We start from the raw sequence: 16,161 nt of genomic DNA on the forward strand, positions 1-16,161 counted from the left end.
GGAATCACCAGTTTTGTTCAGATTCCTGTAGAATTTAGAAAAGAGAGTGCATCTTGGTGCCCCTCATCAAGGCACAATAATGGCAAAAAGACACCCATTGGATAAGTTATGCTTTATTATATCAAATAAAATAGCATGTTATAGATAATTTTCATCACATTAGATGTAACTTCCAATAGTAAAAACATTGTTTCTGTTAAGCAATTAATAATAATACTTTTAAGTCCACTATAGCAATATTTAATATAAATAACATTTGTTGATGACCTGTCTTGTCCACCTACTGTCATTATTTCAATTCCAAGGTGCCATTTTAACTGTCATTACTTCTGTATTACATAGAGCTCTCAAAAAAGACTTTAATATATATATCAACAGAAACAAACACTCGATCCCAAAGCAGGACAAGGAATTAAAAATGTCAACCCCTTTCTGAATGAAAATATCCTAACTCAGAAATGCAAAACCAAAAGCATATATTATCTTTAAATATATCATATGTAATGTCAACACATTAATAGTTTTTGAAAAATAATTTTTACTTGCAAGTTCTTCAGAATTGTCTTTTTCCAAAAATGAAAGCCTCTTTACTCTCCAAAAAAAAAAAGTGCTTCAAAAGAAGGCTAAAGCACCAGTGGAAAATCTTCTAGTTTGTTTTCTTCAATAGTATTTCTATGTGGTATTCTGAACTCTTTCTTTTTTGCACAGCAGTCAGCAGTGGTATTTACTGATATGAAGTGTCTGCACTAGATTTAGAAGTTGAATCATACCAGTCCATGTAAACTGGCAAGTCATGTCCATGTGGGGATGTATGTTGATTTTTTTTCATGTATGGATTTGAAAATCTAGGTTTGTGAGTCTGGCCTAAAGTATGAAAAAAAACATTTAAGAGAAGAAAAAAAGAAGTTGAATTTAAGATGAAATTCATATTATCCTAGAAATTATTCTCTATATTTTGTGGTTTTGAGAGTCTCGTATCTGTAATACTCAAATATTTCACTTGAAATATTTCTTCTAGAGCCACAGTTTTCGAAAGAACAAGAGCTCTTTGCTAGTATCAACACCACGAGAGTAAGGCTGAACCTGATAGGCTGGAATGATGGTGGCTGCCCCATCACCTCCTTCACCCTGGAGTACCGGCCATTTGGGACAACAGTCTGGACGACCGCTCAGCGGACATCCCTGTCAAAGTCCTACATACTGTATGACCTCCAGGAGGCAACCTGGTATGAACTGCAAATGAGAGTGTGCAACAGTGCTGGCTGCGCAGAGAAACAAGCCAAATTTGCAACGCTCAATTATGATGGCAGTAAGTATGTCTTTTTATTTATGTGTCTAAGATACTGTCTTTACTGTAGTTTCTTACACTATTTTTTTGTTTGTCTTTCTTTTCCTCCCCATAAAACCCTTTTTGAATCTACTAGCCATGCTGACAGAGAGGTAACAGTCTCAAAGATGTAAAATGCTTATGGATTTCATGACAATAGGCTGCCAGGCCCAAAATGAGGGGTTATTTGACCTCACTGAGGAAAAGCTCCAGTACCAAAGTTGATCAGCCATGAGACACATAAACATAAGACCCTAGGTGTCATTAGCTCCAGTGGTCACAGAAGCACTTACTAGTATTTCACGCATCTCTTCCATGAAATTTTTGTCTCCCACGCAATTGGTTCCTGCGATGACTGATCTCATTGCTATTCCATGCAATGTACTTGTGACACAGCTCAAAACCCATTATGTGATGCAACGGAGCAGCTAACTAGCTTGTCTTCCAGGAAAGCCCCCGGACAACACCCTCCAAGGGCAAAGCAATGACAATGCTATTATCCTTATTTACAGACAAGGGAAAGTGAAACTAATGGCCGTGACAGATGGCTCTGTCATGCCCAGCAGCAGGGCACAGGGGATGAAGGAATTGTTGCATCCTGCCCTTCTGCCAGGGGTTACTGCCCACCCTGCAAAAAAAGCCAGAACAAGAGGGTGAGAGTAAGCACGCCAATTTGTCAGTCACTCCAGCTCATGTCCTGGCATGTTTATTGAAAGTGATGGTGGCACATGTGTGCTTCTGCTGGCTCTGTAGTGGGAACTGGCTGTATTTCTGGCAAAAAAAACCCCAACAGTACAGATGGCTCCAGATGGCAATCTCTTGAATTGCTCTCGTGTGAATTGCTGGAGCTTTTCTGGAGACTGTAAAATGTTGTTGCGTTGCCAGGGATACTGTGTTGTATTGTGCAACCACTTGCTGACATCTGTACTGTTAAATTAAACAACAGGACTTGTGAGCAAGTTCAGACAATAACTGATAACTGTCCAATGATGGCACAAAATTGCTGATAATTCATAACTCTGTGTCAGTAACACATCTCACCATCACAATTTTGTCCCACACAAACCAGCACTCTCCAGGAACAACGCCCATGTATGGTTCAGCGAAGAGCAAGCAATGGGGATCATTACTGGTCAAATGTGTGGGATATGAATTGGGCAGGGTTTAAACCTCAGTCTTTGTGCTAGGTACTCATCAGTTCTTGCAGATAATTGATGACACATGCCCTCACGGCTTGCCCTTTTGCAAATAGCACATGCCCTCACGGCTTGCCCTTTTGCAAATAGCACATCCCCTCATGTTTTTCTGAGTAAATATCATTTTGATAAGCTCAGGTACAGTCCCTGCTTTATCTCGGATAGTTTAAAATATTATGAGAAAGATTTTGTCTCAGGACTTAGAAGCCTGCAGGAAACCAAGATCCAGTGTAGCTGTTATACAAATGCTGCCAGATCTCGCCAGGTAGACGTACGACCTGGTTTAGATATATTATAAATGTTGTCAATAACAATCGTTTCAAGTATTATGAGTTAATTTCTTGTCACCTTACTTAACTTGTCCTCTCTTTTCTCCAGTATCTTTCTACAGGCAGCATTCAACTTTCAGTGATCTTTTTTTCACATCCACAGTTATCGTTACATATATGTGACTGGGGCAAACAGCCTGAAGCCATAACTTAGAAGACATTATATGAAAATGCAGGTCCAGAGCCTTAAATTCCCACTGATAGCAGTGAAATCAAATGTATTCTTATAATTAACTGATTTGAAGTGTTGTGAGACTCTGTTTTTTGATTAGGTGATGATACCTTGGTTTCATGTACTGTGACCTGCTTTCCATTTGATTTTGTGTGTTGCTGTATGGCATCTTTAAAAGTGAGAAAATGAAACAATAAAAATATTTGTAGCATTAAATTTCCTTGGCCACCATTTCTGATCACCTAGAAAATTTCTCATTTACGGTATTGATGGTTTTATTTGTCAAGCATGCTTTGCCAGGATTATACCATGCCTTAGAGAGGCAGCATGATCTCAAACATTAATGACAAGGTTAAGAGAGGAAAACATGGCTGGAAAAACAAATTTCAGTGTTCAAATTTACTGAATTTGTTACATTTGATGAGAATTAAAATGATAATATGATGATGATCATCATCATTTTTGAAAATTAAGGTAGTCTATTCCCACATAAAAGATCTCATAGAACTATTTCAGTGCTTCTAAAGCAAAAATTGTCCCTACAGAGTCCCAGCTTGCCATTTATTTGTTCCTTGGTAAACTGTATAGGCTTAAGGTGCTTCAGATTTGGAAAATTCTGTCTGATCAGAATCTATATTTTCTATCAATACTACATGCAGAAATTTTTTCTTTCATAGAAACTGATTTTTTCATTTACAGAAAGCATGCCAGTGGAAACTTTTTGGCCAGCTCCACTTCCGAGTGCTAACTGAACCACTACATTGATTTGTCCTGTGACGTGAAATTAGTCCCCTCCAGATTCTAGGGGTCACAGCTGCCCTCAGGATAAAACAGCTGCAAAGATAGTACTTTACAGATTAGATAATAGGTGTATGCAAGTTCTAGGATACCAAATACTAAGAATAAGCTTAGGAGCTTTAGCAGTCTTAAGATAAAGCCTTTGTAAACTGTGTAGAAATCCTTGTGTTACGTGGTCTTATTTTATGCAGACTGCAGTAGCTGATTGTTATCTCTGATATTGCTCCTGAGAAATACCATGGTTGAGGATCCTTTACCTTAAATCTCTTCATGGTGAACTAAGCCAAGAGGTTAATGACAGATCTGCGTGCGACTTTTTGCTCTCTGCTCATAGATATTTCAGCTAACCATTTTCAGCTTACAGATTTTATGACCTTCCTGCCCCTTGCTTTTCAGAACATTTGCACTCAGTACTTAAGAGGATATTTTTAGCAATGTGCAGCTGTAGTGCATAGCAAGCACTGCAAAAGACCTTCCCAACTCAGAGATCAGCTGCTCAGTAGCCCTGACATTAAATCAGTTCGGCTTGGTAACTACACTAAGCTATGCTAATTGGTTCTAGCCCACAGGGGGACTTCCTACCATGAAGAACAGTTAGGACACAGGAAAACACTTCATAATCCTAAAGCCACAAGGTGCAATGGCAGGGCTGCATCATAGGCAAAAATTGAGTGAGAGGCATTTAGCCCACAACTTCTATAAAGCACTAGTAAAACAGACTAAAAAAAGGTGATGGTGAATTCACATGGGAAAAAAAAAAAACACAAACAAACAAAAAAACCCCATTCTCCCAATTTGCCTGAAACTTTGTTCTGAGAAAAGCTTTGACTACTCCACTCCTAGCCTACACCTAGAATGACAACAAATGTTGAAACGGTATTTTCTCAATGGATAGCACCTTCAGGTTTTGGTAATTTCTAGTGTAATTGCTGTATATCCACAAATGTATAGTTCAAAGGATATATAAACTTCCAGTATGTTTGGGTGTTTTTTTTTTTAATTAAGCTTGTACTGCCTATATGTAGCGCTATGAGGTTTACACTTTACATGGAAGAGGTATGGGGAAATGATAATCACTTACCTAAACATTTAAGGTTTAACTGAAGTTAAGGCCACTCTTAATCTGATTTTCATCAAAGTATTAAGGAGAGAAGAAAGAACTTCAGATAATCTTAAGCCCAGTAGTCTAGCCAATAGTCTGTGTGACTTTAATTCAGAGCAAAATTTGGCCTTTTGGTATTCAGAAGAACATTTCGAGACAATTATTAGTACTACCTTCAGGAGCTTGAAGTTCTTCACAATTCTTAATCTAATTTTATTTGCCTTTAGAGTAGTTCAAAAACTGCGTCTCAGTTAGGACAGGATGAAAAAGTATTGCTGTGTGTTTATTCCAAGAAAGGGAAAATTAGAAAAAGAAAGAAAGAAAGTTATGGGGAGTAGGTATGATGGAACAGTAGAAAAATATTAAAAATACAACTATAAGAAAATAAATTTTCCAAAGTACCTGATATAGGTTTGTATGGTTGTAGCTTTTCTGTTTATCTTCATCCCTTTAGGGAACTACTCTTCTTATTATATGCAACTGAAATAGCTCTTCTGAAAAAACATGAGCTAGAATTCTGCATTTCCACTGTGGTTATGGCACTAACATTATACTGCATTATATCACTTTTTTTTTTCCCTGATACTATATGGTACATAATGAGATATAACTATATCACTCAATGCAGCAATTAAAATGTAGAAAAGAATGTGCCTGTTTTTCTATCCAACCCTCCTATCCTTTTAGCAAGTAAGTTGCCACTGTTCTGTTTCAGTAGCTGGTTAAAATTGAATAGCTTTCATTGAAAGTCATCACAGTTCACAACACTTGCGTGTTTTTATCCATTTCAAACAAATCTGCATTTTACAGCCTCATTTGTGGTTGCATTCAGCAGTTTAATAGTAATCAGGAAATGAGTGAGAAGTCTTCCATGACTAAACAGCCTTCCAAAGAAAGTGCTGAATTCTTCTCACGTCTTTTAGAAGAAAGAATTGAAAAGTTCAAGTATTATATATCACCAGGAAGCCAGGTATATTCAAAATGCAAATATGTCCCAAAATGAAAAAGTGAGCTGCCTACCAATGCCAGTAGTTTGTAGATTCATTTCCCTCATTTCACTCTCAAAATTTGATTGTTTCTATCCAGTGTTACTCTCCTGTTTTACTGATGAGTGTAATGTCAGACACTCTTTAGCAAATTAGCATCACATTGCCTATCTGAAGTTCAGATCAATATCACTGCTGCACCCCTAAGACGTGATATAAGAATGTTTCTGTGCAAAGGATTCATCTGATGTATGTAGCACAAAACGAACTTTGTCAAATACGTTCCTTAGAAAGAAAAGCCCAGCACAAAGTATGAGTATGCTGCAGCAGTGCTATTTTTCCGTGGTAAGGTGTAGTATACATAGGTAGTAATTCTGCAATCTCTTACAGCTTTGTAATGACTTAATACGGCTTAAAATTAATTTTAGTATATGACTGTATAGTAGGCATGGTTTTCTTTCATCAATGAATGCACTTCTCAATTTCTGATAACATATGAGTCTCTGCAGTCAGTGCCTTGTTACCAGTGTGACTGGTTACATGTGCATGGTCACTACACACGCAGAGATAGCATCCACCCTGAATGTGAAAAATCCTTGTTAATGTTCTGCATGCAGCTGAAGCATATAACGTGCCATATTCCCTGAGAACTCAAATCTTTTGTCTTCATTAATAGACATCTAATATCATGACACTGTTTCCAGGTACAATCCCTCCACTTATTAAGTCAGTTGTGCAAAGTGAGGAAGGGCTGGCAACCAACGAAGGGCTAAAGATGCTGGTGACCATCTCCTGTATCTTGGTTGGGGTCTTGCTGCTTTTTGTGATGCTGCTGATCGTGAGGAGGAGGAGGAGAGAGCAGAGACTGAAGAGGCTGCGAGGTGAGAGCTGTATTTCTACATGCACGTATTCCTTGAACATGAAAAAAATATTGGGGCTTCATGTGACTAAACTGTTCAATCTCTAGTTGGTATCACTCTCCTGCAATACATAATAGACATGAGGCAACAAAAAAAAATGTATTTTCTACAGGAATTCCTTATTTTTTATCTGGCAGTAAATTTCTAGGAAAAAAGCAAAAAAAAATCTTATGTATGCATTGTTACTGTTTTGCATGGGGAAAAGGAAAATAATTCTCATGTGTTGTGGTTGTTTGTTTTCTATTTGTGTTGTTTGTTTCCTTTGAGAACGGCCTTGATAACCTAAAATCATTTTTTCGAAAGGTAAAATCAGATGTTCTGAAGATAGGGATATTTCAGTTTTCCAGTATATGTAAACCCTGATTCCTGAATTACAGAATGAAAGTAGCCACATGCTAATAGGCTAGAAAACAGAACCAGATATTCTTAGATTTGTTGCTACAACTTTTTCCCTATGATGTGTTTTGACAGCAGCACTTCATTGTTCATGACCTTTCATTGTCTCTGACCTGTGCTTTTCTCTTTATTCAAATCCAGATAAGTTTTAGATTTGTGAATTCATTCAACTTTATCAGTCTTCTAGTAAATACCTCTGGCTGAGCCACAGCCAGACTTTTGACCCTTGTAGTGTGCTACTTCTTCACTTGGCCCTGCAGATTTTGAACCAAAACACAACAAGAGACCTAACATGGAAGGTATTTGGGAAAAAGCCTTTCAAATCACACACTGAATAAACAGTATTTATCATCTGCAAAAAGAAGTTTAATCATTTCCAAGAGCCACCAAGTGGTTGTTATTTGTATTTTATCCAAAGTATGATTATGATATGTATTAAAACCAGTGCCAGCCCAGTGTATTCCGTCTCACCTTAGCATCTGTTCATCTCTCTTCTGGGTCTCATTTTGTCTCTTGTAATAATATTTTGAATGTTTTGGGGAAAAAAAAAGAGATACAGAGCTCTTAGGCATGGGCAAATTCATAGATGAAAGAGGACAACCAGCCTTATGGTTCATACACAGATCTGGAAATTAGGGCATCTGGATGCTTTAGCTTGTATAATAACTTTCTTGTTCAAAGCCTTTTAAGTCATTTACCTCTGTGTAGTTTTTTTCATCAACAAAGTGGTGGATTAAGGGTGAAGAAAGTGTTATCTTATCTTCTCAGAAATACTGTGGAATTCCATCCAGTAATGAGAAGGATATTTTGAGCTCCTTAGCTTCAGGAAACAATGGCTGCACACATTTAGTTTTTCATGGTTAATTTAGAAGTATTCACGGATTCTTGAGTTACAGTCTCTTAAGAAAGACTGATAAACACTGGCTAGTATGGCTTTTGCATAACATAAAGACTTCTCCTAATTATTTCCTCTCAGAAAAATATCTGAGCTTCACTTAATTAAACATAGACAGTAACAAAGTATTCATCAGTACTGTTGACAAAAAGTCATCAGTATTTAACTACCATTTCTGTAGAAGTTGCATCTCGCTTCTTATCTGAATTTGTCAAGCTACAGCTCAGGATCCCAGCTATCTGGTCCTGTTGTACTTTTATCTGCTGTACAGGGACTAAAGTTCTTTTTTCTAACATATTTTCAGGCTTTGAGGGTATACTTTTACATAGCGGTAACCAAGTAATTTCTTAATGATTTCATTGATAAATGAAACAGATGAATCTTCTTTAATTTTTCTCTGTAGTTTCCCATAATTTATTGATTTCAAGGCCTTTATCTGGTACTTTTGCAACTTTAGGTAGCTTTCCTCCTCCATGTAGGCTAGAGAGTAACATAGTATTCCAGCAACAGTCATATCTGCATCAGACAGAGAGGTAATAGCCTTTCTTCTTTCCCTTTGTAGTCTTCTGTCTGTATCTGCAAGGGTCGCTTTTTGGGTACAGTATTATTTTAAGAGTTTAAGTTTAACATTCATTGAGATCACTTTACAATTCTCTGATTACAGTGCAATAGGATAACGTTATGTAACTATGGCTTGTATTCATTATATTAATATAAATACATTGTTAACTTGTGGCCAACCTACCTAATGATCCAAGTGGTTATGTCTTAGTGACCTGGTTATTTTCATTATATTTTAGCTACCCAATTATTTTGTCATTTTCAAACTTTTATCATATATTATTTAATTTACTCTAAGCCACTGATAGAAGTACCAACAGTGTGACATTCCGTGGTACATGAGGAAAATAAGTACTAAGGAATTATTTTCTGCTTAAAATTGTATTTTGAATATGTTGAAACCCATGTTAAAAGGCTGTTGTGTTAACATTTTACATCATGCTACATTGCTAATAGAATATTTTGAGGTACCAAAACTTTGCTCTAGAGAAATATAAATATAATATTTTAATGTTATTTGATTGTGTCTCGGTAAGAGTTTTTTCAATGTCATCAATTCTCAGTGAATTTTAATCTCATTGAAGAAAAACCAACTTTATTTGACATGGCTGATTGACCACAAGTCTATATTGCTTGGCCTCGATTATTCCATCTCCTTTAATTCATTTCATCAAGCTTCATTCCATTGTTTTCATCATTTTGCTCATTGCCTCAATCAGATTGATAGGGCTTCAGTAATTCAGATTTTTTTGTTCATTCATTTTGAAGACTGATTCCGTAGTATCCATTTTCTGTTCTTCTGGAAGTTACTTCATATTTTAAAAGTCTTACTGACAATCAGTATTGCTGCTCCAGAGAACTCCTTACTTAGAAAGTTCTCTTAAAAAATAGTATGCAAGTTTTTCTCATCTCCTAACTAAAAACCAATGTTTTGCTCTAGCAGTTGTGTTCGACTTCCATCTGAATTAGTTTTGAAATTGAAATCCTGTCATTATCACTTGATATGTATTACTGGTGAGGTTTCTTTGAGGCACAGGACCCATTTTTCCTCAGTGTGACTTCATCATCAGCTTTCTTCTTGTCTACATCAGAAATAATAGTTTCCACAGTGAGACCTTCGGAAAGAATTTATGCAAGTTACAGATGTAATTCTTGCTTTTGTGGCTTCAGGAGATATGTTTTCTTTGAACCTGCTTGACAAAGAGGAGTGGGAATTGTAGATTTATTTGCAGTACATTCTGCACACAAATATTTCTATCTGTGCTTATAGGCCATGGGCTTGTGATTTCAGTTTCTGTGAGGCAAATGTAGCATAAGGACAGCAGTCTCTCCATTCTTAATCCTTTTACTCCTTGTTTCAGAATGTAGGGACAGGTAAACCTTTGTCTTCCTTCTGTGTCGCACCCAGTATGATTTATGCCCTGAAGAGTACTCTGTTTAGAAAGAAAGTGTAGTTTTTAGCAAAGCCCTGATTTTTGCCTAGTTTAGTAGTTCCACAAGTCAGGTCACAAGAAGGTCAGCTGACTGCTGGAGTTCATCCAGTCATTCAGTAGGTCGCACATATGATAACTGAGAAACCTGATGACTTACCACTCCTTCTCCTTACTATTAACCTAGCTCCGCTACCATAATAGTTTTCCTTTTGTTTTTAAATCTAATTCACCTCAGTCCAAGCAGAAAGTATCCCTGTAGCCTGATAGTTCAGAAGTGGCAGCATGCAATTTAAAACTGTAGCCTGGCCCCTGATTTCCCAGAGGACAAGCCAAACGTGGTAAGAATTTTCAAGGCAACTGCTCCAGGAAATGGAATTGAGGGCTGGGGCTGTGTCGATGCCTCTCAGCAGTCATGTGTCAAACCCGTGGTGAGGAGCTGTTTGTCTTTTTTTGGAAAGGCATGGGGTGATGCTTGGCTGAAGTGGAGGATTGCCCCCTTCACCTTGTCATTCACGGCCTCCTCCAGCCCTGTTTTCCCAACCTGAAAGCTGGGAGGTAGGACATTGGCAGGGATACTGACTCATTTTATGAAGTATTCTCAATTTACTGATCAAAACTGTAATGTAGGAAATACATCTTACAATCTGTAGTCTACAGTATTTCTTATGTATTTCTTGTGTATTTCTTGTTGGACACATTGTTACCATACTCAGTTGCATTTAGGCTTCTGAGTTTTGCTTTGACAGATGCTTAAGATTCCTTATCTTCTTGGGATGTTTGTTTTGGTCCATTCATACACTAGACTGCATGTCCAGTGCAGCCATCATTAACAACAGTAATGCTACTGACCATTCTAACAACCTGCTTGAACGGTTAATGAGTTCAAACCCTGCTGACGGAGTTACTTTTTCCTCTGCATTATTTCCTCATTCAGCTTTTGACAAGTGGCATGATCCTGCATGATGCCTCATGTTATTTTTGTTTGAAGATATACAATCTCCTTGGCATCTCTTTGACCAAGAATGCATATATGTTAATAAGCCACACTAATATGTGCCACATTCATTTAACAGTGGGGACATAACATTTTTTCCAATTGCAGCATGGAGCACAGCCATATGCTGTGCAGCACGTGAGAACATGTGAGGGAGGCTGGTTGTCATTTAATCTTGGCAAACAAACCTAAGAAGCAAAGTGGACAACATTTGGCCCAGCAGCTTCATCCCCTCAGCTTTTCTTGATCAGGAAAATACTTGCACAAGTATCCACTGTCTTCACTTAAGGAGCCAGCAACCACCTCCACCGTAACTGCTCGCTGAAGGAAAATATTGAGTATGTGCGACAGAGGGAGTTGTATGCATAGTCTCTTCTTGATCATAGTGCTGCTACAACAAAAAGAAGCATCACAATGTTTGCTGTGCCCTTAGAAGTCAGTAATAAAACTATGTCTGATGTCATTTGGGAGCAGCTGCAGTGATAGTTTGGTCTATGGCTGATGATAAAGACATTGCCATCTACTATGTAGTACCACTTATAAGAGTGTTAACAGCAAAAGGCAAACCCGAAGCGAAAAATAGAGAGTCTAGATGCCTAAATGGAACACTGCTTGGATTAGATGGGACATCTCAGATGGAGAGTCCCTCCCTCCACTGGGAATCTGCCATGCTTTGCACTGAAAAAGGGTAGGGGAAGGTTAAAAATAAGGAAGTTTAGCGAACAGACCTAGAAGAAGCACAGAATTTCAGCTTCTTCAGTAGTAAGTGAGGAATAAAGCTTAAGACAAACAAGCTGGCACAGTGTCAGAGAAACAGAATGTAGAAAGTGGGTGGAAGTGGTTTTGCAGAGGAGTTCTTTTTTGTGGATAAAAGAGACCTTTGTCCATTCCTTTTAACAATGAATACAAATGTAGCCAAAATGATACATTAAGATGGTGGCTTGTTTCTGCCTTCATCCTCTGAATTCTAAAGGCAGGATATTTAATAGGATCACAAGCAAAGAAATTGTTGTAGGCGTAGGAGACCCAAGCAGTGACTAAGGAACAAAAAAGGTGAGATGGAGAAAATAGAGACAAATTCAGTAGATGTCTTGGCAGGTACTGGTAAATTTACAAGCAGCAGATAAAAGAAGAAATTCAAAGTTTCACACAATAGGAGAGTTGCTTGAAGACTTAGAATTGTTTTCTTCCCAGATTTGATTCACTTGGTTTCACAAAAGACTGCTTTGTTCCTGTGCGATATACTTAGGGACTCTCAAGTCAGCATTTTTGAGTTTGTTTAGCAGCAGGCTTCAGGAGAACAAAGAATAGAATTTTTGCTGAATAATACTACAGAAATTATTATATTATGTTGATAAAGTTTTACAGGAAGCTACATGAAGAACACTTGGTGAACTGAACTTCATCTGTTATCTTTTGATCTGATAAGTACCAGAATAATTATATCCCCAAAGGATTTTGTGCTAATAATAACAGAAATGACAACAACAGGAGGAATATTTCTCCTTCAGCAGTGTCTCATTTTGGAGAGCTGATCCATGTGGGAATAAGCCACCTCCTGTTTTGTGTATAGACTGTCCTCTGAAGACCCAGCAGTAGTTTTGAATTACTGCCAGTGGAAAAACATTCATTTCTGAGAGGAACCAAACAAGTTGATTCATTGGAGACTGCCCTTACTCAGACCCCCATGCAGTCTAGTATGCTTGGCAACTGCTCATCCAGCTTGAGTTTGGCTCCTGCCCTGACATCAACATGTCTGTCTTCTTGCCTTTTCTTCCTCTCTCGCCTGTTCACATGCTAACCATGGAATGAAGGAACAGAAATCCCTGTTATTTGTCAAAGTGCTTCTGCTTCCAATAAGATTATGTTGTTCTTTTTAGTTAAGCCAGCGGTAACATCTTTGGTGCTACCCAGGAACAAAACAGGGCTGTCTGTGGCAGAAATGCAGTTTCAGCTAGAGTAGGGACTTTAAGAGTTGATTTTATTCTTGCCACTGATTTGAGAAACAACACTGGTCTTAAACATGACTGATTCAAATCGCTTATTCCTAATAATCCATCTATCAGATTTTAATTTGTGATGACATTTCTTCTATTTTATTCTAGATGCAAAGAGTTTGGCTGAAATGCTTATGAGGTAAGAATAGACTTAATGTTTTTAAATAAAAAAATGTCTGTTAAACATGGCATCATATTTAAAAATCATTATAGGGACAAAAAGAGATGTAAACCTTCTATTTCTAAATTCTTTTTCAGAACACACTATTTGACTATTTAGAAGTAGGACACGTTGGTTAGAAATGGGAAAAAAAAGACAATTTGTGAACAGTGTGTGTCAGGGAATACAACAGTAGAAAACTTAGAAATTTTATGTTAGTAGACTAAATAATAGAAGTTATTTAGGTCCATTTGGACATTTTTCCTATTCAGAAAAACAGTCCCATAATACATACCAAAGTAATTGCTTTTCAGGGATCATCTGATCAAAGTCAGTAGTGGATGTAAATATCTCTAAACTTTATAGTTATATTTATATAGTTCACTGTTGCTAGCTGCTTATACGTGAAGGTATAGCCAAGCAAGTAAATCCATTTATTATTTTTCATTTCTATTCCATCAGCTCAGCATCCAGAAATCTAATTCAGTCATTGAACTGCAATAGAATGACTATTCTGGCACCACAATTCTTTCAAAGATGGAAATTTCATATCTTCAATGTTTATTGTTTTGTCTAGGGAAAATATTGAACTTTAAAACTACTGTATATATTTGAAAATGGAATCACCAAGGGATTATTTTTTTTAGATTCAACTTAGTTTTGGGTTGCTAGAAAATCTTTTTAGTTTTAAGCAACAAATTTGAGAATGTCATAGATATTTTACCAAATGAACCGTACTCTAACTTCCTCACCCATGATAAACTTTCCCTGCTATTGTAGGAATGTACTTACCAAAGACATAGTGACAGACGGTTTTAGTGTAAACTCAGCTCTACACCATCAGTCTGAATATACATCTGAATAGTCCCACTGATGTTAACAAGACTGGTCGTGCAGGTCAGGTCATACCCTTCCTGTCTGCCTGTCAGAAACTCCTGCTAGTAGCAGATTGCAGATTTAAGCAACTTTAAGAAGATATGCTCTGGTATTTTTTAGTGTCAGAAAAAAGCACAGATTAGCATATGCAGCAAGTCTGTTCCCTGAAGAAACCCAGCATGGACTGGCTGACACTTCTGGATGAAGAAATTCTATCCCAGTGATAACCATACATAACACCTCTGCAAAACTGGTAAACCTCTGCCTTTAACCCGGTTTTGTCACCGCCTAAGTAAGGCTATTTCAGACTCTCACTCCTCTGATACTCAGAAAACTTTTCAAGTTGACAGCATATGTGGCTAGGTTTGGCCCAGTTTTTCCTCTGCTGATGTCTACCTCCTTCAAATTTAAGAACATTTGCCCTCCCTGCCTGATGCACTCAGAGAGGAGTTGAGTCCTTTCCTTAGTTGAGTCCTTTCCTTCCCAGACATTAGTTCAGAGCTGTTTTTCTAAGTAACCATTTCTTTTTGCTTTCTCCCAGGTCATTTAGTAATAAACAGCATTGGTTTCATTGAACAGTTGAATTCCATATTTCTCTTCTAAAAGTCTGAACTAAGGCAATTGACTATTAAATCAAGACTTCAGAAGAAGCAGAGGATATAGGCCTGCATTTGCAGACATATTTTAACTTGGAACTCTCAAAGTGATGATGCTTTGGGGAACCTGCTTTTGACGGGCTAAATGATCTGTTATTTGTAATAAATCTGTGAAACAACTCCAACTAAAACCTGAGATTCCCACCATCACTAGATGCTCCTGGAGATTTAGCGTGTTAATAATGAAAGGATAATATGCCCTCTCCAAAGCAATAGTTACATATTATGAAGAACCTGACATTTTATGTCTTTTAGATTTCATCAAAACATGCCATGATACAACTATCAATAAAAAGAGTATGCCATGGGTTGTGCCTTGCTGTGTAGGTAGTGGACAGAGAGCAGAAAAAGGATACACTGATTGGTCGGAAGGTGGGAAGGATGGAGAGGGCTTTGTGTATCTTTCCCTTTGAGAAGATTTTTATGAATGTGTGTAAAGCAGATTAAGAACAAAACTTTAGTCTCTGCTTTGAAAGTCTCCAGCTTTGGTTTTGTGAGTCGAATATCTGGGGAGCAGGATAAGTCCCACAAGTTAGCAGTGTAATGGGAGCTGCACAACTTGTTGCTGATACCTTAAACATGTAAATAAAAATTGCTGCCACTGTACAATCACAGCTTTTATATGTTTATGGGGGGTTGCTCCAGACAACTTCTTTGTAAGAGTTCACTGTGAATCAGTACAGCAATTGACTGAGCTTTCTAATTTTGAACAAAAAATGAGGGATCTTTTCTCCCCAAATATTCCTCTGACAGGCTGATTACTTACAAGATTTAGTTTTCCCTATGTTTTCTCAACAGATTAGACATCTGAAAACGTGAGGTGGCTTGACTCTCTGCCAATGAACCAAAACGACTTTGACTTTACAGAGCACTGTATTTAATCCCTTTATGTAAAAGGATTAGCTTGATAGGTTTAACCCTCTCCTGCGCATGCAGATATTTTCAGTCACTCAGTAAAGTATTTTTTTAACTACACACTCTCTATCAAAATACCTTATACATTGTACTTCCTCTGGAAGATATACCCAGTCAGACCTAAAGGCCTGGGTACCTAAGTATCTGTCTTTCATAATGGGCAAAACCAGACACCTTGGTAGAGTACAAGACTATGGCAAACACATATTGATTTGTTGCCTATACAGGCTTCCAGCCTCTAACAATTTGGAGCTGAGAGATCCTTTAAATCAGAGGGAATTAATTTTACACAGATCCTTAGAGTTCTTAGGAGCAGCGACTGAGGGAACTGGAGTTGCTTAGTTTGGAGAAAAGGAGGCTGAGGGAAGACCTCATCACTCTCTACAACTACCTGAAAGGAGATCGTGTCAAGGCGGGGGCTGATCTCTTCTCCTATGCAACAAGGGAA

At 37.7% G+C, this 16,161-nt stretch overlaps 1 protein-coding gene across 1 annotated transcript in view; it reads left to right on the plus strand.

Moving 5' to 3' along the window:
* LOC104278833 (Down syndrome cell adhesion molecule) overlaps nt 1-16,161 on the plus strand; it is a gene marked incomplete at both ends in the record, with an annotated part of 62,576 nt that overhangs the window by 30,912 nt on the left and 15,503 nt on the right. The window contains 3 exons of the mRNA XM_009875929.1: nt 1,019-1,309; nt 6,615-6,791; nt 13,215-13,245. Of these exons, the coding sequence (XP_009874231.1) occupies nt 1,019-1,309; nt 6,615-6,791; nt 13,215-13,245 (499 nt within the window). The remainder of the gene's footprint in view (nt 1-1,018; nt 1,310-6,614; nt 6,792-13,214; nt 13,246-16,161) is intronic.

This window comes from Apaloderma vittatum, unplaced genomic scaffold (genome assembly GCF_000703405.1).
Source record: "Apaloderma vittatum isolate BGI_N311 unplaced genomic scaffold, ASM70340v1 scaffold8639, whole genome shotgun sequence".
Taxonomy (NCBI): Eukaryota; Metazoa; Chordata; class Aves; order Trogoniformes; family Trogonidae; genus Apaloderma; species Apaloderma vittatum.